Below are 22,911 nucleotides of genomic sequence, written 5' to 3'. Positions count from 1 at the left end.
GAACTCTTTCCCCTTCCCATCCATTCTGAGCCTGAATGCCTTTCTTGTTGTCTACCCTACAGAAAGGCTCACGCTGAATCACACATGGCTGCCTTAGCCCACGTCCGTCTCCAGAAACTTCTCTGGCCTATAATGGCAATCCCATATGTGTGTAGCACTTTTCAGCTTATAATACACTTTCACATCTATTTGCATTCCATCATTACCTTGAGAGTCAAGTCGTCATTTTAGACTGGAGGGAATTTAGTCCCAGAGTGGGGTAGGGTCGTAACTAAAACCATTCAGCCAGAAAGATCAGAGCTGGGATTAGAACTCAAGTCTGTGACGTCTGACCCAGCATTAGGTTTCATATTTTTAAATTTTCATGTGTGTTTCTCATTTCTCCAACATGACTATACATCTTTTAAGACCAAGAGTCTCTCTTCTCCTTTACTGGAGTACGGGGCCAGTGGAAAGGGCAGGGACCCTGGGCTGACTCTACCAGCAGGTAGGTCTGTGGCCTCCGAGCCTGTCTTCTCATCTGTTCCTACTTCATGGGGTCTTTGTGTGTATTCCCTGCCACGGGATATACACACTGTCTGCCCCACACCCCCAAAATGTGCCTTTCCCTTTCCCTCCGATTGCCTAGCACCTAGCAATATGTGGGGGTGCATACTTGTTGATGGAAAAATAGCTTTTTATGAATGCCCTCAACTCCCTTTTGGAGTATTGTGGTTCTTTTTTGCAGGCGGGCGGAGGGAGGGTGGGCAGGAGATACAGGAACATCCCCTGCTTCTCCCTAAAGAACTATAATTAGAATGGAAAGAATCAAGAGGAAATGTTGATGGTTAAAAAGAGAAGCGAGGGTGGTGTTTATAGAAGGCTCTTTTTTTGTGTCGGGTGGAAAACTGGATCAGATCAGCTTTTTTCAACCTTTTCTCTCTTTGGGTCTTGCCGTCTGTCCCGTCTGTTGGCTTGAATTCTATAAGGAAAGAAAGGGTAGAGGGAGGGAACTGACATTTATTGAGACCGTTCTTTGCCCCAAACCCTGTGCCTGGCTGGCACTTGCCATGCTTTATTGCATTTGATTTTATAGCTGTTATGTGAGGCAGCCAGTAGTCCCATTTGAGCGAAGAAAAAACTGAGGCTCAGAGATGTGGGGGAACTTGCCCAAGTTGGTAACAGAGCTGGGGCTGGTCTGGCTCTGGAGCCCACTCGGCCTTGCTGTGAAGTAAACATATATGTTCACTGGCTTCCCATCGTTTTGTTTATCAGTTACCATAAGGGGACATTAAAAACAAAAGCAGACATATTGTCGGGAGTAAATTTTATCTCTGTAGCTTTAAAACAAACAAAAACGATAATTCTATTAGTAGGGGAAACTTGCACCATACTGCTGAGTATAAATTTTATTGCTACAGTAAATGTAAAGTGATACAAAGATGATAAATGAAAAGTTGGAACATTTATTATTGGGCGTATATTTTATCGGTATAACTAAAATGCAAACAAACTGAATATACCAGTACTTGTTAAAAATTGTAGTCAGGGTCCTGACAATGCACGTGATGCCGACTATGAAACATCAGGTTTCTATCTGGGCTGGTCTGAGGGAGATGGTGTATTTGCATTTGCTGGGTTGTGAGGCGGGGTGAGGACGGAAGGGCGGGGATGGGGTAGAGAGCGAGCCATTTTCTACAGGGGGCTCAGTAAAGCCCTGTGAACCAAGGGTGGTAAGAGGAAATCCAGGACTGGAAAAATCCTGTATCTAAGGCTCATGCAGGGAAAGCTTCCAGTCCAGAATTCTTGCAGCCATATGTAATGCCTCGAGGAGTGACAGGAATGATTGTGAATCCCTGCGAATTCCATACAGTTCTGATCAAGAAATGAGCTGGGGAATGGGGGCTCAGGACATTGCATGGCGTTAATCAGGAAGTGGCCGTGGTGGCCTGAGTTGTGGCCAGCGGATGATCCGTTCTCAGCTCAGACACCAGCAGAGGGTGGATTAAGCGCCTCAGAGCATCTCAGCAGGGGCCAGCGCTGCAGTGGCCTCAGGGACAACAGGCTGGCATTGCAGCACTCAGATCATAGAGAAAGGGGCACCGTGCTATGGCCACCACATGTGTTCGTGTTACCACATTCCTTCTACGCGGTCATCATCTCATTTTTCAAATGAGGAAACTGAGGTGTACGAGGTAATTTACCCAGAGTCACACTGAGGACATAATAGAGTCAAAATTTGGAAGCAGATCTGTTCAGCTTCAGAGCCCATGTTCTTTCTTTCCAATTGTTCACATTGAATTCCATTAAAATGATATCATGACACTGGGGCCTTCTGAAGGCTCATTGGTGAAAGGAAATAAGATGTGAATAAAGTCTTTATTTGCAGGCGGCTCATGTCTGAGACTTGGACAGCAACTGTGGCTCTCTTGACTTTCCATTGTTCTCAGTCAGGAATTCTCATGGCCTGTCCATGTGCACGTCTGGTCACATGGCTGTTGGTTGGAAAAGTCTGAGATGCCCCTAAAGTAGGGCATGGGCGGCTGGTGGTGAATGGATTTGTTCTGCTGCAGCTCTTCTGAGAAACCAGCTTTAGGTGGAGCCATTTCCTTTATATTATCCTGCCTTATGGAAACCCACAGTCGTTTGAGAGATCTGATGGGAACCGCTCTGAGTACATGTCTCGCAGATTCATGTCCGACGCGGTTTTTCTCCTGGGGAGAGCCAGAATGAAAGGCGGCAGTGCTCGTGGTCCTTCCTATGTCTGATTTTGGTGTCCCATCCCCAGCACTGCTTGTCAAGCGGAGAGAGAACGGTCCGTGGTGCCATGCGCTGGGAACTGCATTTTATGTTAGAGCAGCACCAGGGTGGGCTGCTTGCACGGTCTCGCCTCATACCCTAAGTGATAGTTGTTGCTCACACAGATGGTTGTGCTGTATTTATTTACAGGACTTTCCCCTCCAGTTGGCAGAAGAGGAAGCATACAAATCCTTAATCCCTCAGGTTTATTTTTGGTGCATACTGTTCCTTTGCACATTGGTTTGTCAAACCAGCTTCCTTCCTTTCCCTACCCCTGGTGAAGAGGTATACGTTGTTGGGAGTTTCCTGGTGGGAAATTTGGTAATAGTTGTTTAAAAAGTCTTAAAAGAGTACTTAGCACTTTGACCCAGTAATTCCCTTTCTAAGGATTGACCCTAAACCACTGGATAGTATACCTATGAGGATGCTGTCATGGTAACATTGCTTATAGTAATAAACAACAACACTGACATTTATTGAATACTTTGTACTGTTCTCAGAGTTTTATATGAGTAAGTATTATTGGACGAATGTGTAAAATCAGGAACAATTTAAATGTTTTAAAATAGGATTGATTTAATATGTTGCAGTATATTTCATGTAGTGAATTAATATGTAGCCTTTAAAATTATGATACAGATTTATATTTACTGATACAAAAGGATGTTTATAGTTGTGTTAAGCAATAAAATCAGGTCACAGATACATACTGTATGGCTCTATTTTCGTAGAACATATCTGAAAGGCTGTATACTAAAATGTTAACTTAGCTATCCCGAGTGATAAAATTATAGATGATTCTTTTTTCTTTTCTTTGTTTTTTAATAATATATATGGTTTTTATTGACATAAAATTGACATATAACGTGTAAGTTAAGGTGTTGATTTGATACATTTATATATTGTATGATCAGTTTTAGTTTGAACTGCAAATATTTATTAAAACAAAAAAGAAGCTGGTCTGTGGGAGAAGTGACTAACACATATTCCTTGTCCCTTGGGGCAACTGAAATCCCCACCTGACTGTCGCCCTAATGCCTCTGTGTGCAGCAAAGCAGTTGAAAGCCTCGCTGAAGGGCGCAGCTCTGAAGTCCGGCGGGTGAAAGAGGACGCGCAGAAGAAGGTGCAGCAGGTCGAAGATCTCCTGACCCAAAGAATATTTCTTCTACAACAGGCAAGTCTGGAAACCCTGAGGGGGCTGTTTCTTACAGCGGGTTGATAACGGAATGGGCAGACTTGCGTTCCTCTTTTCATAAACTGTCAGGGTTTCAGCAGAAACAAGAGCCACCCTTATTGAGCATCTCTTGGATCCAGCCCCATTCTGGGCACTTTTCATATAGAATTCATACTCTGATACCTGGCAGGTTTGTCTCATTCCTGTAGGTGAGGACACTGAAGTACGGAGAGAAATAAAAACTAGTCCAAGTTTCGTTTTGTTTTTTTTAATTATTTTTATTTAATGTATTGGGATGACATTGGTTAGTAAAATTATGTAGATTTCAAGGGTACATTTCTGATACATCCTCTGTACATCACATTGTATGTTCCCCACCCAGAGTCGCATCTCCTTCCATCACCATATGTTTGACCCCCTTTACCGTCTTCTACCACCCTCCTTCTCCCTTACCCTCTGGTAACCACTAAACTATTGTCTGTGTCTATGAGTTTTTGTTTGTCTGTCTTGTTCATTTGTTGCTTTCGGTTTTATAATCCTACCTGTGAGTAAAGTCATGGTTCTTGATTTTTTTCTGTCCTGCTCATTTCACTTAATCCTGGATTAAACTTCAGACTCCTGACTTTAAAGCCCGTGTTCTTGCTACAACACCACTCTTCTTATTTAGTTTAGTCCCTTTATTTTATAGAAGAGGAAACTGAGGTCCAGAGAGGGGAAGTGACTCCCCGACCATTAGCTAAGCTCGGAAACAGAGGCCACTGTGTGTAGCTCCTGCTGATTCTCAGGTGCTCTGTGCGACCGTCGGGAGTCAGGATGTTTCTCGGTTAGGAAATCCTATCTCCTGGGTGTTACAAAGTTTTCCTCCATTTAAAGCTAGTATCACTTAAGCTAAGTACTTAGTTTTTGGTCTTTCAAGTCTGTTGTTTCATCTGTCTTTCTCGACCTGAAACCCTGGTTCTTAGCAGGTATAAGGAGAAATAGCACCGAAAAGCTCTTCTGGTTGCAAAAAGAGGATACATTTGTACTGTTTTGCAGCTTACCGCCATGATGTTCACATTCACTGTGTATCAGCCTCGTGGGGTTGAGTAGATACTCGGTCCACAGTACAGATGAGCAAACAGGCTCAGAGAGGGTGACAAACTTAGCCATGGTCATAAGTGATAGAGTGGGAACCAAAAGAAGGGTCTTCGGAGCCCAAGTTCTGAATTTTAGTTAAGATGATTGTGAGACTTTTAAGAGACTTAACCTATTGGTTCATTCATCTTATTTTCCCCAGTAAGTGCTTCCCAATGTTTTGGGGTGCCAGCATAACGGACAGTACTGGGTTGAATCCCGGCTCTGTCACTTAACTAGCTTTGTTACCTTGGAAAAGCGTTTGCCTTCCCTGAGCCTCTGCTTCTTCACCTGTAAAATGAAGCTAGTGATCCCTGCTTTGCAGTAGTAATTATAGTAGCAGCCGTGGTGCTAAGAGTTTATCAGGGCTTACCACGTGAGGTACCCTTCTCAGCTTTTTACATACATTGGCTTAGTTAATCCCTTCAGCAGACTGAGGAGGTAAATACTTTTATCATCCTTCCAAAAGAAAAACGTGTGATGACACTGGCCCAGAGAGGCCAAGTCACTGGCTCAGGGTGACACAGGCAGTGAGTACCTGACAGTCTGGCTGCAGAGCCTGCCTTCAGGGCTCTAGTCTGTATATCAGTTTGTATGTATCCCTTTAGGGTTGAGTGAGGATTCAAAGGTAATATAAATAGAGCTCCTTGCAAAGCCTGGCATTGAGTAGGCACTCAGTAAATGGTGTTCATTGTCTCAGGATACTGGGGAATGATTTTTTACCACCTCTCCAGAGATTGACAGGCAAGCTTCTTGGGGAGACAGTGGTGGGAGAGGCATTAGAGGGGAAGGGTGGAAGGAAGCCAACATTTTTCGAGCTTCCTTGATGCGGCAGGCATTTGACAGAGTCTCACAGCTCTGATGGGATGGTGGTTACCCTCTGGTAACCACTGGTTAACCAGTGGTTCCCTATTTTATGCCAGGTTGGGCAGTTGCGGCTCAGAAAGGTTAAATGACTACCCAAGGTCACATAGCAAATAATTGGGAGAGCTGGGTTCTGAACCCTGTTCTGATTGACTTTTATTTTTGTGATGTAATCAGAGGTAGTCGGACATTCCTGTGTATTCCCAGGTCGCTTTCAGGAGCCCCAGAGCCTTTTTACCTAACACAGGCACGGCCTTTGTGATTTAGATAATTTACTTATTGGATTCTGGGAGCTAGCTCTCAGAAAGAACATAGAGTTTTTCACCACCTCAATCACTTTGGAGATGTAAAATATGTACTTTAGAATTGTGTAGTCATTATCTTAAAAAAAAAAAAAAAGCAGTGAGGGGGTGGTGGGGTGTGTGATGCATTTGTATGGAGATTATGGTGACTCTTTGGAATTTATGAATGTTTAGGTATTGAGAGGCACATTTTTCCTTGTTCTCATTGAGCTGTAAATATTGATCTGATTTTTCAAAACCAAAACAGTTCTTACAGAGTCCTTTCCATTGGAAATGCCTATTACTTTTCAGGATACAAGAGGGAAAGATGGCTGGCAAATGTATTTATTACCGATTCTCCCCATGTATAGTGCAATTCAGGGAGGGGAAATGTGCCGGAGAAAAAGTCATAAATATTTATATTTTAATCCAATTTCCTTTCAAAATGTTCCCAATTGTATTGAAAAATTGCATCAAATGCATTTAATTTAACTCTAGGATGTGAAAGCCGCCCAAGCAGAACTGGAAAAGGCCTTTGCAGGGACAGAAACGGAGAAAGCTCTTCGATTGAGCTTGGAAAACCAGCTTTCAGAGATAAAGAAGATGCACGAGGGGGACTTGGACGTGGTTCGGGTCCTGGAGGAGAAAGACAGGTCTGGCTTTTGTCCCTGGGATGCTCTGACAGTCATTTATCTGCCAGCTTGGGGGAGGAATTGTTTCCTTTCTTCCTTTCCCCCCCTCCATTTTCTACTTTTTCCCCACAGTGAGAAAAACGAGGGTTAAAATCAGGATGAAAGGAAAAGGAACGGGATAGTGATATGAGGATAGAGTTAGTAGACAGAAATTCATGCTGGAAATTTCTACTCAGGTACTAAATTTGGCATTCAGTTTTGGCTATAAGCTTCCTGGCAGCCAAAGGAAAAAGAGAAAAACCATCCTGGTGGACATAAATTCAACTTGCTCACAAGATAAAACAAGATAAAACTCAGAAGAAGCCCAGTTTTACTTGACATTGTCAGAAATTTCTCTCTTGGATCTTCCCAAAGGGAACAGTAAGTGACTACATCCCCACAATAAATGCTAGTGAATTTTGTGTGACCTGTTTTCCATCATATCTTCTATTGCAGGCTGAGGGCCCATATTCATATAGAGCAAGGGGCCAAAACAGTGTAGACCAAGTACAGAGCTCTTGGATCGTCAAGGGGTGGAACTGGGTAGACCGTGTGGACTCTTGAAGCTCATCATGTAGGTGGGTGGAAGGAGTCAAGGGCAGGAACAGTGTGATAACGGCTGGATGGGCTGAATTCAGGGCTGACAGAATATATTTACCTAACTCAATCTAGAGGGAGTAACAAAAGCTTCCTAGAGGAAGTACTAGGGTAAGGAGGAAGAAAGTGTTTTCCAGGCTTTGGGAACTTTATGTGCGAAAATCTAGAGGCAAAAGGACACCCTGCATGATCAAGGAGCTGAGAAATATATAGCTGGCAGAGTATCGTTTTCTGGAAGGGAAGTGGGAAAAGATGAGGAGAGAGAACCTGAGACAAGTCTCCTGAGTCTTGTTGAAGAGTTTGGGTTTTGTCCTCAGGGCATGTGAGAAACCACTGAAGAGTTGGCAGCTGGGGGAGAGGGGGAGGGAGAGGGTGGAGAATGACAGCGGCAGATGGAAATTGAGAGAGATCTCTCTGTCTGCCTCCTGGAGGATGGATTGGCCCTGGGGCCGGGTGGAATGCAGAAGCCCAGAGGAGATGATGGTGACCAGGGCTGAAGTGACCGAACTAGGATAAGAGAGGGAGTTAGAAGGTAGAATCGACATGTTGGCTTGGAGGGCTTGGTGGCTGATTGGATTGAGGGCTGAAGGGAAAGGCTGTAGTGATACCCCTCACCCAGGCAAGAATTGAGCCTGAGCAACTGTGGGATGGTAGTGCAGTTTGCTGTGTTTGGGGACAAAAAGGGAGAAAGGGATGTTTTGGGGTGGAGGGGGTGGGAAGATGAGCTTTTAGTTGAGAGATATTGGGTTGACGGATTGTGGGCATCTAAGAGCAGAGTCCAGGAGGTCCTTGGGTACATGGATTCCTTCCTTACCCAAGTACTGAGCAAACCTTGGCTTGGGTGCCAGCACTGCAGGAATGAGCACTGTCTTCCTTACATGGAGCTCCCGGGTGGGAAGGGGACAGAGGTAAAAAAGGTCTTCATTGGTTCTGGGCTGTGACAGAAGCAAGGGAGTGATTGGCTTTGCGTGGGCATGAGGCAGAGAAGGCTTATCAGAGGAGCAGTGCTGGGAGTTGAGTGAGGAAGTCTTGTCACGCCGAGGGAGCAGCACACATAAAGGTGTGCAGCCTGGCACATTTCAAGGTAATCGGGGAGGACAGTGGTCCCTGTTCAGCACGTGCTGCCTAAGCTTGGCTTCTCATCTCTTTGGAAGAGGGACTTTGGGAAGGCTTAGTGCTTATTGAGTACTTACTGTGGCCTAGGCAGTGGGGGGTCTCCATGGATGTGGGTGGTCAGGCCAGGCTTTGTTAAAGGCTCTGTCTTCTTGGGGCTTCCCGTAGGTCTGGCTGGATAGGCGCCAAAACCTGATTTGTCAGTACTGCAAATGTGTCTGTCTCGGGTAGGTGTGCCTCAGCCATACTCCCAGAGACCAGTGCAGCAGCCAGGTACCAGCTCTGGGTTTCTCCTTGCTTGGCGCGTGGCCCTCTGTGGTGGCACACTCCTGAGACCAGGGTAGGATAGTGTGTCCCCTCCCTGAAGGCAGGCCTGCCTCGGAAGTTAAATCCAGGTCAGAAGGTGAGTTGCTAAGCACAGAATTGGAGTAAGGGTCCTTGGCCGTGCCCGGGTGTGGTGAATCCAGGTCTGTCACACAGATGGACTCGCCTCTGGGCAGGGCTCCCACCATGCTCTCGAAGTACGTGCTTTAGCACTTGATTTCCTGCAATTGGACCTGAAAGCTGTCTATATCTTTAAGGCAGTTGACATTCTGCAGGTCAAATATGGCTGACAGATTTTATTTGACTCACACAGTGTTTCTAAAAGTTTGAACTAGTTATTAGTATTTTTTAAAAAACCCAATTTCATGTAAAAGTCTGGATTTCCAGCTTCTCTTGAAAACCTGGAAGGTGTGGCAGGACTGGGCTGTGGTCTCACTGGATTGCGGCTGCCCCCTCAGGGGGGCCTGGGTTCCAGCCCAGCCTAGTCCCCACAGGCCTGCCCCACTCATTTCCATCCCTGTCTAGAACTTGCTTTAAGGTAACAAAAGAAAAAATCAGTTTTATTGAGGTGTAAGTTACTTACAGCACAACACATCTGGTTGAAGTATATAGTTTGGTGACTTTTTATCTCTCCAGTTGATTGTGTGATTTCAGAGTTGACCCCTAAAGGGCACTCTTACTCATCTTTCCAAATTTTGGGGGGCATTGTGCTGGTGCTGATCGTATCCTGTATATCCAATTCTTAGTCCGTTTGGGGTGCTGTAACGAAACACCACAGGCTGGGTCGCTTATAAACAATAAAAATTTATTTCTTACAGTTCTAGATGCTGGAAGTCCGAGATCAGGGTGCCAGTGTGGTCAGGTGAGGCCCCTCTTTCAGGCCCTCTTTCTCATCGTAGCCCCACCTGGCAGAAGGCTCAAGGGGTCTCGCTGGACCTTCATTTATAAGGCACTACCCACTCCTGAGCGTTCCACCCTCGTGACCCCATCTCCTTCCAAAGACCCCCATCTCCTAATACCATCCCTTTTGGGGGTTAGGATTTCAATATGTGAATTTTGGGGGACACAAATATTCAGACCATGGCTCAGTGCATTTCCAGTTGCCTTAATTGCTAAAAGCTCACTCCTCGCCTTCACCTAGGGAGCCAGGGAGCCAGGGAAGCGCTCTCAGACTTCCAAACCTTTTTAGGCTTAGCTAGACTCACTCTTCTTAGGGGCCTTTCTCAAAAGGCTAATTATTGAATGTTAAAAAAATAATAATAATAGCAACTGTCAATTTGTTGAGTTCTGCCATATGCCTGGAGCTGTGTAGGGCCATTTAAAATAGCTTATCTCCATTCCACATAAGCAGGCTCTCCCCATTTTATAGCTGAGGAAATGCAGACTCAGAGAGCCTAAATAACTTGCCCGTTGTCAGGGAACAGCTGACAGGGATGGTTTGGTGGCCCTGAGAAAGATGTGTTCACCTCTACCTGAAGGGGGCTTTGGGGGTGTCGGTTGGCACAGCTTCCTGGAGGAGAATAATGCCTAACTAATCGGGAAGGATGATGGGTGTTCATCAGGTGGAGGTGGGGGTAGAGTTGTGAAGGACATTCTAGGTACAGGGATTTGTGTGAACAAAGGTCTAGAGGCACAGAATAGCCTGGCTTTTGGAGAGAGCTGGACTTGTGGCTCCTGAATGGCAGTGGAGCGGGTGAGGGCTTCCTGTGAGACATGAAGCTGCAGCTGTCAGCAGGGCCTCTGATCTACTTGGTCTTTGAATGCTTTGCCAAGGAGTTTGGCCTGTATCTTGAAAGTCAGTATATTTTAAACTTTAAACTTTGCCCTGAGAAGCCTTGGAGAGATGATCTCTGTTTTTTCATACTTACCGGAATAGTTCTGCGTTATTGGTCATGTTTGTTTAGCCTTCAGTGCCACATTTTTTTTGAAGAGTAGATTCTTGGCCAAAAAATAAAATAGTAACCCACAGATGTTGGTGTTGGGGGCTGTTGACATCCTGAGCAGGGGTATGACTCAGTGAGACCATAGACTGGCAGCTCAGAGGATGGATCGACCAGGGCCAGGCTGGAGGTGAGGGACAGTTAATGTCCCTTCGTCTCTGACCTGCAAAATGCGATTCTGTTTATGTTTAGTCATTGGAAAGGTCTACTTTGAAGGTGTCTAGCCCCATTTCCTACCTCCTCTGGCTCCACTGAGCTAAGAAAACAGCTTAGAATTAATATTTAAATTTTGTTCTCTTTTAGACTGATTGAGGAGTTGAAGCTGTCTTTGAAGAGCAAAGAAGCTTTAATTCAGTGCCTTAAAGAAGAGAAATCTCAGATGGCATCTCTTGATGAGAATGTGTCATCTGGAGAGCTCCAAGGACTTTCTGCTGCTCTGCGAGAAGAAAAGGAGAGAGAAACCGAGGTGAGGTGACAGGACATGAAGGGGGGACTTTAATTAGCAGACCAGACTCTTCAATGGGAAGTGGAATGCACGTTCAGTCCCCACGGCTCACACACAGTCTGCTTCTAAATATTAGCTTCCTGTCAGCTAAGGAATTAGCAGAAACCTTCCTTGTCAGGGGCCCGTGGCATATTTTTCCCCTTTCAGCCTCATGTTTTGATCGAGTTGGTTAAAAACACAGTGCATACCTGCTTGTCTCTGTTTTACTATGTGTTAATTTGTTGTTGCCCGGGGACTTTGTTTTCATCCTTTGAGTTTTCTTAGGGGAAAATGGTGGTACTTATCCGTTTGACCTTTCGTGGTTAGAGGCAGGCGTAAGGCCAACTTTGGTCTGAAACGTCAGGAAAGGTCAGAGGCAGTGGGGGCAGGAAACTCATCTGGATTGGGCTTACCAGCATACAAAGGGGTTGAGCTGGCCACCTCATTTAATCCTGGCTACCTTGCGAGGTAGAGGTCATGGTTCTTCGTCCAGTTTAGAAACAGGCTCAGCTCAGGGGAGTTGTTATATTTTCTGTCTCCAAGAGGTGGGTTATTAGTACCGACTCCAACACCCCCCGCCCCCCCGACCCTTTCCCACATAGGCGGCCTCCATGCAAGCTCTTTTGAAGAGGGGGGGCCAGGACCTAGAAGTGCAGGTAGGCCTAGGCGAGACCCTCCCATTCTTGTTGGACCACGGGGGGCTGCTGCGTGTGGTATATTCACATGAGGGGATGCTCTAGATGCTCATAAGTCTTGATTTCTTTACGGAGTGGGGTCTCCTTTGGCCCTGACACAGCAGTGAATTCTTCAGCCTCATCAGTTAGTTTTTGGCTATAATCAGCCTTCGTCTCCGGCTTCTTTTAACCTCTTTCTGCTTCCTAGGCTCTGTCCTTTAGTAGGCCTTGGTTTACTCCGTGTGGGGCTGGGGACTAGCCAATGTGGTTTGCTCGTCTTTACATATGTCTTCCCTCGGGTGGGACTTCGGGTGACTCAGAGAGGAGTAGACACTTGTTTTCATGCATTCTACAGCACTGGGGGACAGTAAGTAAGTGAGGTGCTCATTCTGATAGTTCTGGAGAAGCTATTGGATTGTGGGTCTGTTCTGGGCACCAATTAATGCCTTTTCTTAGGCTGTACAAATGAAGCACCAGGAGGAAAGAAATCGCTTTGAAGAGAGGATCCAGGTATGTTGATACAGTTTTAAAAAAATGTACTGAAGATTTTTTCTTGTCCCTTGCTTATTCCAAGTACAATAGATAATTCTGTGTGACTATAGCTGTCATTCATTGAATGCAACTGTCTGCCAGTCATGCTTTCAGCACTGTAGAGAGGGTTTCTCCTCTTTGCAATAACTCTGTGAAGTAGGCGTTCCCATTTTGCGGGTGTGACACGTGAGGCTCAGAGAGGTAAGGTCCTTTACGCAAGGTCACGTAGCTCGGAAGAGGTATAGCACGGATTCAGCCTTGCCAGCCTGATTCCAGAGCCATTGCTCCATGGCCCCTTAGCCACAGCAATCAGCTTTTGTATAGAGCCTGCCAGCTTCGAAAGTGCTTTCATGTCCGTTATCTCATTTGATCCTCACAGCAGCGTGTGAGGGAGGCAGCGGAGATTATCTTTAGAAATGAACTCAGACTATAAATGTATATGTTCAGTCTCCATCAAATCAAATTCTCTGCTAGCTTTTGTAGCATTAAGGAATGAAATTAATGATCTGTTATTTCCCCCAAATAAACTGGTATGGTTTCAAAGACTCTGATGTGACTGTATTCAAATTCTAGAACGTGTTGGAGTCCTTCCCATAGGAATAGCTGTCATCGTCTTAACTGATCTGATCCCCTTCCTTTCACCCAGCCCCGTTGCCGTGAGCGGTAACAGTAACTCGGAGCTGATGCCACGACGTTCGGCTCTACTTGCAAACATTAATCACAGGTTGACAGGAGTAAGATAGAATAACTGCAGTTGAGTGTGCTCTTAAAGATATATGTACAGTGCAGTTTGGCCGGAACACATCAACTTAGAGAATCTTTTTCTAATCTAATTTAGGCACTTCAGGAGGACCTGAGAGAGAAGGAAAGAGAAATTGCTACGGAAAAGAAAAATAGTTTAAAGAGGGATAAAGCCATTCAGGGTCTAACCATGGCATTAAAGTCAAAGGAAAAAGAGGTATGTCTGACAGACCTCCAGTGAGATTTTTCTTTATTAGCTTCTGTAACAGACTTGCCCAACCCTGAAGTTTAGCTTTAGCTAAAAAGTTGATGAAAGAGCTGAGATGACTAAAGGAAGTGGGACACAGATCCTTTCGTCAACGAGAAGTTCATTTGGAGTGTCTAATCCAGCACTGTCCAATATGTGAGGTCCATACGTAATTTTAAATTTTCTCCTCGGCACATTAAACAAAGTGAAAAGGAGCAGTGAAGTTAACTTTGATAATATAGATATGCGAAATTTAACGTTTTTAAAAATCTGAAGTTCAGATATGCTTACAGCACATCTCAAGTCAGACTAACCACATAAGTGCCCAGGAGCCACAGGTGGCTGATGGCTGCCATATTGGACAATGCATGACCACAGAAAATTGAGATAAAGGAGGTTGTATGGGGTAGGGGGCAAAGCCATGACTGTGAATCAGTCAGATAGCTACTTGGGTTGTTGGGATCCATGGTGGTGGCTGATCGGTCCATGCTGTTTTCTAATCATTGGTATAGCAATCTGTTGTGTCTCAGTAACAGTGCAAGGCACAGAAACAGAAGAAAACCCAGCTCTGCCCGCAAACCTAATGGGGAAGACAGAGTGAAGGTGTGACTGAGGGAAGTGCAGGGACTGTGGATGGGGAGCGAAGGGGACCTAATCCAGATTAGGGTGTGTATTGGGGGGAGGGTGCTTTGAGGAGAAAGTGTCTGAGCCGAATTTTAAAGGATGAGTAGGAGTTCGTTGGGAAGGGAGGCCATGGTGTACAGAGGGGAGGACATGGGTCAGGGCCTTCAGTTGGGAAAGAGCGCAGTATGTTTTTGTGGAACCAAAAGCAGTTTGAGATTGTCAAACATCAAGGTCTGAACTTGAGTGAGGAGAGAGAAAAGCTGGCGAGGTGGCAAGGCGCCATCCCGTGGTAGGGGACTCATCATGTTTCGCTGCTTGGGTGGCAGAGGCCAGGGCGTGACCACAGTAGTCGATGGCTGTCTCCAGCCATCTAGGTCACTAGAAGATCACTAGAAGATGAGGAATTCTGGGAATAGCCCGGCTAGTTGGGTGGGTCATCCATGCGGATAGTAATTACAGTAATGGAGTAGCTGCAGTACAAACCAGGCATTGTTTTAGCATCACTGCATGTTATCTCATTGAACCCAGCAGTGCTGCGGTCGGATGAGTGGTGGTATCCTCATTTTATAGTTGAGGAATGGAGTCAAAGAGATTAAGGAAGTTCTGTGCCTGAAGCCATCCAGCTAGTAAACAGCCAAACTAGAAATCCCACTTTTCTGACTTCAGGCTTTTCTCACTACAAAGCCCTTGATTATAAGCACTACTCAGTTTAGCAGGAAAAGCATTTGGACTGTGCGGAGATAGGGGGAGCCCAGTTGCCTACTTGGCTGCCAGTCCTTTTTTTCACCCAGGTTGAAGAACTTAACTCTGAAATCGAAGAGCTCAATGCTGCCTTTGCGAAAGCCAGAGAGGCCCGCCAGAAAGCACAGACCCAGAAATTCCAGGTAAGTGTTCACTTTGGGGGAAGTCGTTGTCTCTTTGATCTGTACGCCTGATGGGGTCAGGACTTCGCAGCTGAAAGGGACCAAGGAAAACTGAGTGGTCTTCAGTAATAGAACCAGCTCAGTTTAGTTTAAGGAAATTCTCTAGCAGATTTGGGTGTTTCTCCAGCCCTCTCCTCTATATGATAATGATAATAATATTGGTAATGATGACAGCTACCTCTTGATGCTGTTTACTCTGTGCCAATAGCAGACTGAGCAAGTGTGTGGATTATGTTATTTATTTGTCACCACCCTGTGGGGAAGGTATTTATCCCCCTTGTATTTGGGCCGTTTTTGAAGCTCAGTGAGGGTATGCAGCGTAATTTACTGTCATACAGCTAGCAAGTGACAGGGCCAGGATTAAATGTAGTAATTGCTCATAATAGCAGCCGGCAATTTATTGAACTTGTACGGCGTGCCAAGCCCTGTGCTAAGTGTGCTCCATGGTTGCGCTCCATGAATCTGCACACCAGCTCTGTGAGGCAGGCGCTATCATTAACATCTTCCTACTGCTCTGGACGTCCAGGTTCGGAGACTCAGGTAGCGTGCTCAGGGTCACACAAGTGGTAGGAGATAGACGAGGCTTTGACCCTAGAGCTAATCTCACCTGTCATCCCCCAGGTCCCCTCACCTGGCTTTTCAGTCCTGCCTGTCCCTGTCAGGTGTCTGTTCCAGGCCTTGATGATTTGACCTGCTTTTTCTCTTTTCTTCCTCCAGTGTTGTCCTGCAAGGACTCCTGCTGGTCATCCCCTTCCTTTTTACTCTCTTGCTAATTGTAATTCTGTTTTTAATTATTTTAATGTTTTCTTCTCATGTTTCCAGTTTACCTGTACAGTGTGTACCTGTTACTAATAACTGAATAAAACTCCATCCTCTGAGTGAGTCCACGTTGCCTCAAGCTCTCCCCTTGCACACCGCCACCCACGTTGTTTTTAGCGATAAAGTAGGAGTTAGAAGTGGAATCTAATTTGAGATTGTTTGATTCCTAAGATTCATATCCCACGCTTTTTGCAGAACTTTGGGTCCTGGTAAGAATAATTGAAGTCATTTGGTTTAAATACTGGTGCACTAGAAGTATAGAAAAATCTCTGCTCTGGAATCTCAGACTTGCCTTCTCCACCATGTTGACAGTGGTTGATGAAATGAAGCTGAGATTATAGTTTTTTATAGTTTTTATATAACAAGCTTTCAAAGCTGAAGTTTTAGGAAAGCCATTCATATTTCTTATTGCTTGACAAAAAAATATTGGTGTGATCAGCAGATATGGTAAGTGTTTAAATAAAAAAAAATTATTACAGCAAAAGACACATTGCCATTAATCTCCCTCAGAATACTGCCCCTTGCTTCGAACACACTCATCCCATCATTCTTGCCACTTTCTGAAGTAGTTCTGGAAGTCCTCTTTCATGAGTGTCTTTACTTCATCCTCCATCATGACAACACTCCATGTTACACATCGCTTCAGGTACAGCAGTTTCTGTCAAATAAAAACATTACGGTGTGTCCTCATCTACCTTATTCACCAGATCTGGCACCATGAGACTCCTGGCTCTTCCCCAAAGTCAAAATGATTTAGGATATCAAGGCAGTCATGACAGCTCAACTGAAGACACTCATGAAAGAGTACTTCCAGAACTGCTTCAGAAAGAATGATGGGATGAGTGCGTTTGAAGCAAGGAGGAATATTTTGAGAGGGATTAATGGCAATGTGTCTTTTACGGTAATACATTTTTTTATTTAAATATTTACTGTATTTTTGATCACACCTTGTATATGGTGGCAATTGATAAGCAGATCAGACATCCTTATAAGTGTTGTGATTTTACTTATGTTGGACCTTCAAGGAAAGTAAGTAGGCTCACACATTTAAATGTTACCCAGATTTATACGTACATGTATTAATTTCCTAACCCTCAATCGTAGTCGAAAGACTTTCAGAATGATTTTTGAGGTTCTGTCATGCACAGTGTTGGCCGGGTTTTTTGTCTTGCCGTGCACAGAGATCGGGAAATGTTGAAACGCCTCAGGTTTTACGTGCCTGGTTGGCTCTCCTGACAGCGCTCATTTAATCCTTATCCACGGAGGTGGTGTGTTTACCGGTTTGACAGGTTGCTGGGACTTGAACTCGAGTCTGACTGCAAAGTCTGTTTTTTCCACTATTCTGATTGTGTGAATCAGTGCACTCAGGGTGATTATACTGGTTATTTCATTATGAGGTGTATGTAGTTTCCATGTTGCACAGACACTTGAATACGCATTTTCTCTCACGGATTGATTGGGACCTTTTTGGGATATCATCTGATTTCAACGAATTGCAGCATGAGTAAAATAGCCAGAGCTCACAGGGTGGGCCTCAAGCCTGATGCTGAAGCAACAGCAAGTAATATTGCGACTCTTGGAGCAGAGGCCACAGTGTAGAGACGTGAGTTCCAGTCAAAGGTGTGATTCTGGGACTGGCTGCACCCATTGAAAAATGTGTATTTCTTTATCTGTTTAAAAAATGTGTTTTCAAATTGGAAATGACATTATTCTTCCTTTCCTCCTGGCCCAGGAGGAAAATTGCACCTTGTGGGAAATTTATAAATAATTAAAATAGTGGAAAAAGGTTGATAAAAATTACCAATAAACTCACATCTAAATATGTTCACTCCTAGTACCTTGACTCTTTTAATGCATATTTATACATACTCGTATATACCGATAACCTTTGAAAAATGAAATAGGATTATGATATGTATTTTGTTCTATAATCTTTCTTTTCCCATCTAACATTCTTGCCATGGCAGCGTATATAGATCTACCCAATCTCTCTCTCTCTCTCTCTCTTTTTTTTTAACTTTTATTTTGAGATAACTGTAGAATCACATGTGGTAGGTTTCTTTACGGCCTTCACCCTTTATGTGACAGCTCGTGTAACTGTAGTCCAGTCACCACCTGGACAATTGACAGTGTTGCACGCCATTGACCTTACTCGGATTTCAGCAGTGTGGCCTGCACTCGTGTGTGTGTGTGTGTGTGTGTGTGTGTGTGTGTGTGTGAGTGTGTGTGTGTGTGTGTGTGTGTATGTGTATATATGTATTTGGGGTTTTAAAACAACCTTTAAACAGGTGCCTTTAGTCCATTGTGTTTATGTACCATATGATTTTTACTAGGAAGAACATGATCGGGACATGGATTTGAATCCTGACTCTGCTGTTCACTAACTGTGTAACCTTGGACAAGATATCTGAGCTCTCCATCCTGCTTGCTCATTGTAATGTCCGCATAATCACACTGATGTCGCGCAATCCTTACAAGGATTAAACAAGAAAGTATCTGGGCACAGGTTATATCTCAACAAAAGTTAACTCATCCTTATGTTGGGTGGTATATCTTCTGGCATAAAAATGTAGCAGTTTCTTTGGCCTGTTTTTCATATTCTCTACTAATGATACACATAGACTTTAGTTTGTGGAAACTGTGTGATCTTTCAGTTGGAAATGAAAGATAATGGAGTAAGTGATGGAAAAGCTGAGCTAGGTTTATCTTTTCCCGCACCCACTGAAATGGAACTTTGTGTATCATATTTAATCTTCACAGCAGCCCTGTGAAATAGAGATTGTTACTTTCACAGGTAAGGAAACTGAACTTCAGCGAATTTAACTTCTCCTCAGTCATACAGCAGGAACTGGTTTTTGAACTCGGAGCTTTCTGACCCTGTTTTTATTAAACTCCTTTCTGCACTGTGGGGAAGAGTGATTTGTTCAATATTATATTTGGCCTTCAGTTTCTGACAGTGTCTAATGGGGCCAAATGATTGACACCATTGATAAGCACTTAACTGATGAGATGGAATTCAAAAAACAGGGTGTCAGGCAGGAAAAGGTAAAAAACTCTCCAAAGTTTTTCCAAGTGCCATTTCAGGAAAATTTAATATGGAAAGAGTTTTTTATGAAGGGAATAGAATGTATGAATTTGAATTCTTTGAGCTTGGATTTTTAGAGTCTTTGCCATCAATATTTATGTGATGATCCCACAGAACTTTCATCACTTTATAATAACTTATTTTAATAATAACCATTGCTGTTCTGTGTTTAACGAGCTCCTAACTTACGTTCCTGTCTCTAGCTATCCACCCCTGAATTTAGTTCTTGTTTTAATTCTTGGTCGTTTATTGGTATTAATTGGAATCTGCACTGGAACGGGCAATGCCAGTGGAAAGAGCACAGGCTCTGGAGTCATTTGAATTCCGGACTTAATCACGTTGGTCTGATGAGAGGCTAGCCGTTTAACAGTTCTCAGCTGCAGTTACACGAGCTATCACATAAAGGGTGAAGGCCAGACAGAAATCTGCCACGTGTGATTCTACAGTTATCTCAGTTACTTAAAGAGGATAGTGATGTGTGCACTTGATAGGGTTGGTATGAGAAATGGAGATTAATGTGTGTAAAAATGCCTGCTTTAGCTCCACATATACAAGGTATGATAAAAAATATGGTGAATATTTAAATTAAAAAAAATTATTACAGTAAAAGACACATAGCCATTAATCCCCCTCAAAATACTCCCCCTCACTTTGAACACACTTATCCCATGGATCTTGCCGCTTTCTGAAGCAGTTCTGGAAGCCCTCTTTTGTGAGTGTCTTTAGTTGCACTGTCGTGGCTGCCTTGATGTCCTGAATCGATTCAAAACATTTACATATCGTCAGTTTAACTTTGGGGAAGAGCCAGAAGTCGCATGGTGCCAGATCCGGTGAATAAGGTAGATGAGGACACACCGTAATATTTTTATTTGACAGAAATTGTTGTACCAGAAGCCATGTGTGGCATGGAACCTTTCCGTTGTGATCAAAATACACAGTGAATGCTGCTGCCGAGTGCCATCCAACAGAAAGGCAGGGATCTTAAATACGGGAAGCGGTGCATCGAACCTTAGTAACAGTGTGTGGTAAGTTTGAACTTGTTCGGTGCAGTCAGTCGGGTGTGAGCTATGGTTGAGACAAAGTGTGTTTTAAAGTGTGCCGGAAATTATCCTCCATCATGACAACGCTCTGTGTCACACATCGCTTCTGGTATGGCAATTTCTGTCAAATAAAAACATTACGGTGTGTCCTTCTCCACCTTATTCACTGGATCTGGCACCGTGTGACTTCTGGCTCTTCCCCAAAGTCAGAATGATTCAGGACATCGCAACTGAAGACACGAAAGAGGATTTCCAGAACTGCTTCAGAAAGTGGCAAGAACGAGGGATAAGTGTGTTCGAAGAGAGGGGGAGTATTTTGAGGGGGATTCATGGCAATGTCTTTATTGTAATACATTCTTTAATTTAAACATTCACTGCATTACTTGATCACACCTTATATAATCAGTGCTTTAATAAAAGGTAACTGAAAATTTCTCAAGATGAGCATTTGCCCAGTCATTGTTTATTTTCTTTTATTTTTTGAGTTTATTTAAATAAGCACTGCCTCATACTTTTTTGGGGCCTATAACGTAGGTTTTCCACTCGTTTATATATTTTTTTAATTTTAAGGGAAACTAAAACCGAAGCTTCTATGAAACCTATGAAGTTTCTGTTGCTGTGTCTTAAATAGCAGTTGGGGAAACATGGGACCAGATGGCTGGGCTGTAGGGGGCTCAGGAAGAGCAGAGCCCTTCCATCTCCAGATGAACTAGCTTGTAGCCCACTTTCCTGAACAACTAAGACATACCTGGCAGTGATGGCGAAGATGGATTTCCTGGAAAGACCAAGAAGTTGGAACCAGTCGCTTTACCCCGCCGTCTAAGTTGTGACCTTGACAGCCCAAGTGTTCCCTTTGAATTTTTAACCTTGAGCCTAAGTATAATTGAAAGAACAGATTTTAAAAATATAAGTGTTATTTTCTCCTGATTATAAGTAGTAGATATGTTTCAAACTTTTTTATTTTCAGAAGACTGGAAAGACGGACAAAAAGGGAAACCAGGAAATCACCTAACTACTATTAACCTTTTGATATTTTTCCTTCTAGGCTTTCTTCTATGCATGAATTTTGTTTTGTAGATCATTTACAATTTGGTCTTTCTATTTTTCCTATGACATTGTGATGTAGAAATATTCCCATGTTCTCAACTCTTTATAAATAGTTTTAAGATTTCATTGTGTAGCTTTATCATATTTTACTTATCCATTTTCATATTCTTGCACATTTAGGTTGTTTCTTATTTTTTATTGTTCTAAGTAATTCCATGATGAATGACTTTGTGTACAAGACTCTCCCTCGCATATTTTGAGTTCTTCCCCTGAGATTGAATCCTAGGAATGGAATTTTTGGGATGAGTGTGAACATGTTTATACAATACACACATACTTCATATATATATATATATAATCTGTCCACCAGGAGTTACATCAATTTACATTCCTGCCAGCATATTTCCTGGCTTCTAGGTGCTTGGACAGTTCTTGAAAAGTGAGTATTAATTGTGCCATTTCACAATACACTCGCCATCACTAGATAGTCTCAGTAAAACAATCTCACTTGTTACATGAAAGCTTGTTTTAATTTGTTCTTTTTGATTATTGGTGAGAGTTATAACATCTTGTATAACATCGTATGTATTTTCTCTAGTAAACTTTGTTCATGAAATAAAGATGTGCTGCTTGGCACAGTCACCCCTCAGACTCAGCAGAATTTATAGCCTCTTGAGGTGGCCATCGGACTACCATGCTGACCACTTCTTTTTCCCCAGGTGACCCTGACTTCCAGTCATTCTAATGTAGGTGAACATTGCCAGTGTTTGAACCCATCTCTGCTTTTCAAATGAAGCTCTTTATTCTGCGGTTTTAAAATTGTTGTTGTTTTTAAACCTTATAAAAGTTACATGCTCACCAATCTTAGAACATTTGAAAATACAGAGTAGTGAAGGAAAAAAGTCAACTGTAGTCCCACCCCACGAAGGATAGTTACTGTTGACATTCTGTGCTTTTCCTTCTAGTCTTAAAAAATCTATATTTCTTATCATAATTGTTGCCTCCCCACCGCCGCTAACATCAACATTACAACATAAACATTACCCTGAGTTATTTCAAAATCTTCATATTGTTTGTGCTTTGGGTCCTGGATGTTGTTTCTGTTAACCTCCCACCCCCCGCATAAAACAGGAGCACAGGTTATTTGGTTTGTTTCAAGAACCGTGAAAATCCACTGTCTCCTCTGTTTCTCTCCTCCTCTAGAAGTCTGAAGATTACAAGACTGCTCTGCTAGAAAAGGCAGCCCTTTTGGGAGAGCTGCGCTCAGAGAACCTCGCCAAGGGTGCAGAGAACCACAGACTGCGCAGCAACATGAAGAAGGTCACCCAGGAGCTGAGTGACTTGCGGCAGGAGAAGGAGAGACTAGAGAAGGAGCTGGAGGCAGCCCGTCATGAAAAGAGCAGAGGAGATTGCACCATCCACGTGAGCAACCCTCCTTCTCTCCTGACATAGCGGACAGTGCTGTGGGCTGGGCTGTTTGGCTGGTTCCGGTTTTTGGGAGATTCGTTGCAGAAAACTTAGAAAATCTGAAAAATATAAAGAGAATATTTCACATATCGTCTGACCACCTAGAAATGGCCAGTCTTAACTAGCGGATGTTTCTGTCCTTTATACCCTCTCTCTCTCTCTCCCAGCCCCACAGGCATTATTCGTGTCAAGCTGAAAATGCAGTTTTGTATCCTGTTTTGTTATTCATTGTTTTCTCTTTGTTGTGTTGCCGTGTTATGAATGTTCTTCAAGAACATGTCTTTTTGTGCAAGCACAATATTTCATCCCTTGGGTGTGCTACACAATTTGTTTAACTAGTCTGTTATTGTAGGACATTTAGATCGTTATGCTTT

The 22,911-nt window shown here is 43.6% G+C and overlaps 1 protein-coding gene across 2 annotated transcripts in view; it reads left to right on the top strand.

Moving 5' to 3' along the window:
* The window catches only part of CDK5RAP2 (CDK5 regulatory subunit associated protein 2), a 170,626-nt gene that overhangs the window by 30,158 nt on the left and 117,557 nt on the right, over nt 1–22,911 (top strand). For both annotated transcript variants that reach the window (XM_081065527.1, XM_081065526.1), the window contains exons 6-12: nt 3,829–3,952; nt 6,709–6,863; nt 11,159–11,321; nt 12,470–12,523; nt 13,383–13,502; nt 14,948–15,040; nt 22,274–22,492. In XM_081065527.1, the coding sequence (XP_080921653.1) occupies nt 3,829–3,952; nt 6,709–6,863; nt 11,159–11,321; nt 12,470–12,523; nt 13,383–13,502; nt 14,948–15,040; nt 22,274–22,492 (928 nt within the window). The remainder of the gene's footprint in view (nt 1–3,828; nt 3,953–6,708; nt 6,864–11,158; nt 11,322–12,469; nt 12,524–13,382; nt 13,503–14,947; nt 15,041–22,273; nt 22,493–22,911) is intronic.

The sequence above is a fragment of the Rhinolophus hipposideros genome (assembly GCF_964194185.1).
Source record: "Rhinolophus hipposideros genome assembly, chromosome: 11".
Taxonomy (NCBI): Eukaryota; Metazoa; Chordata; class Mammalia; order Chiroptera; family Rhinolophidae; genus Rhinolophus; species Rhinolophus hipposideros.
The sequence above is the reverse complement of the archived record's forward strand: the minus strand, read 5'-3'. Positions and strand labels throughout refer to the sequence as shown.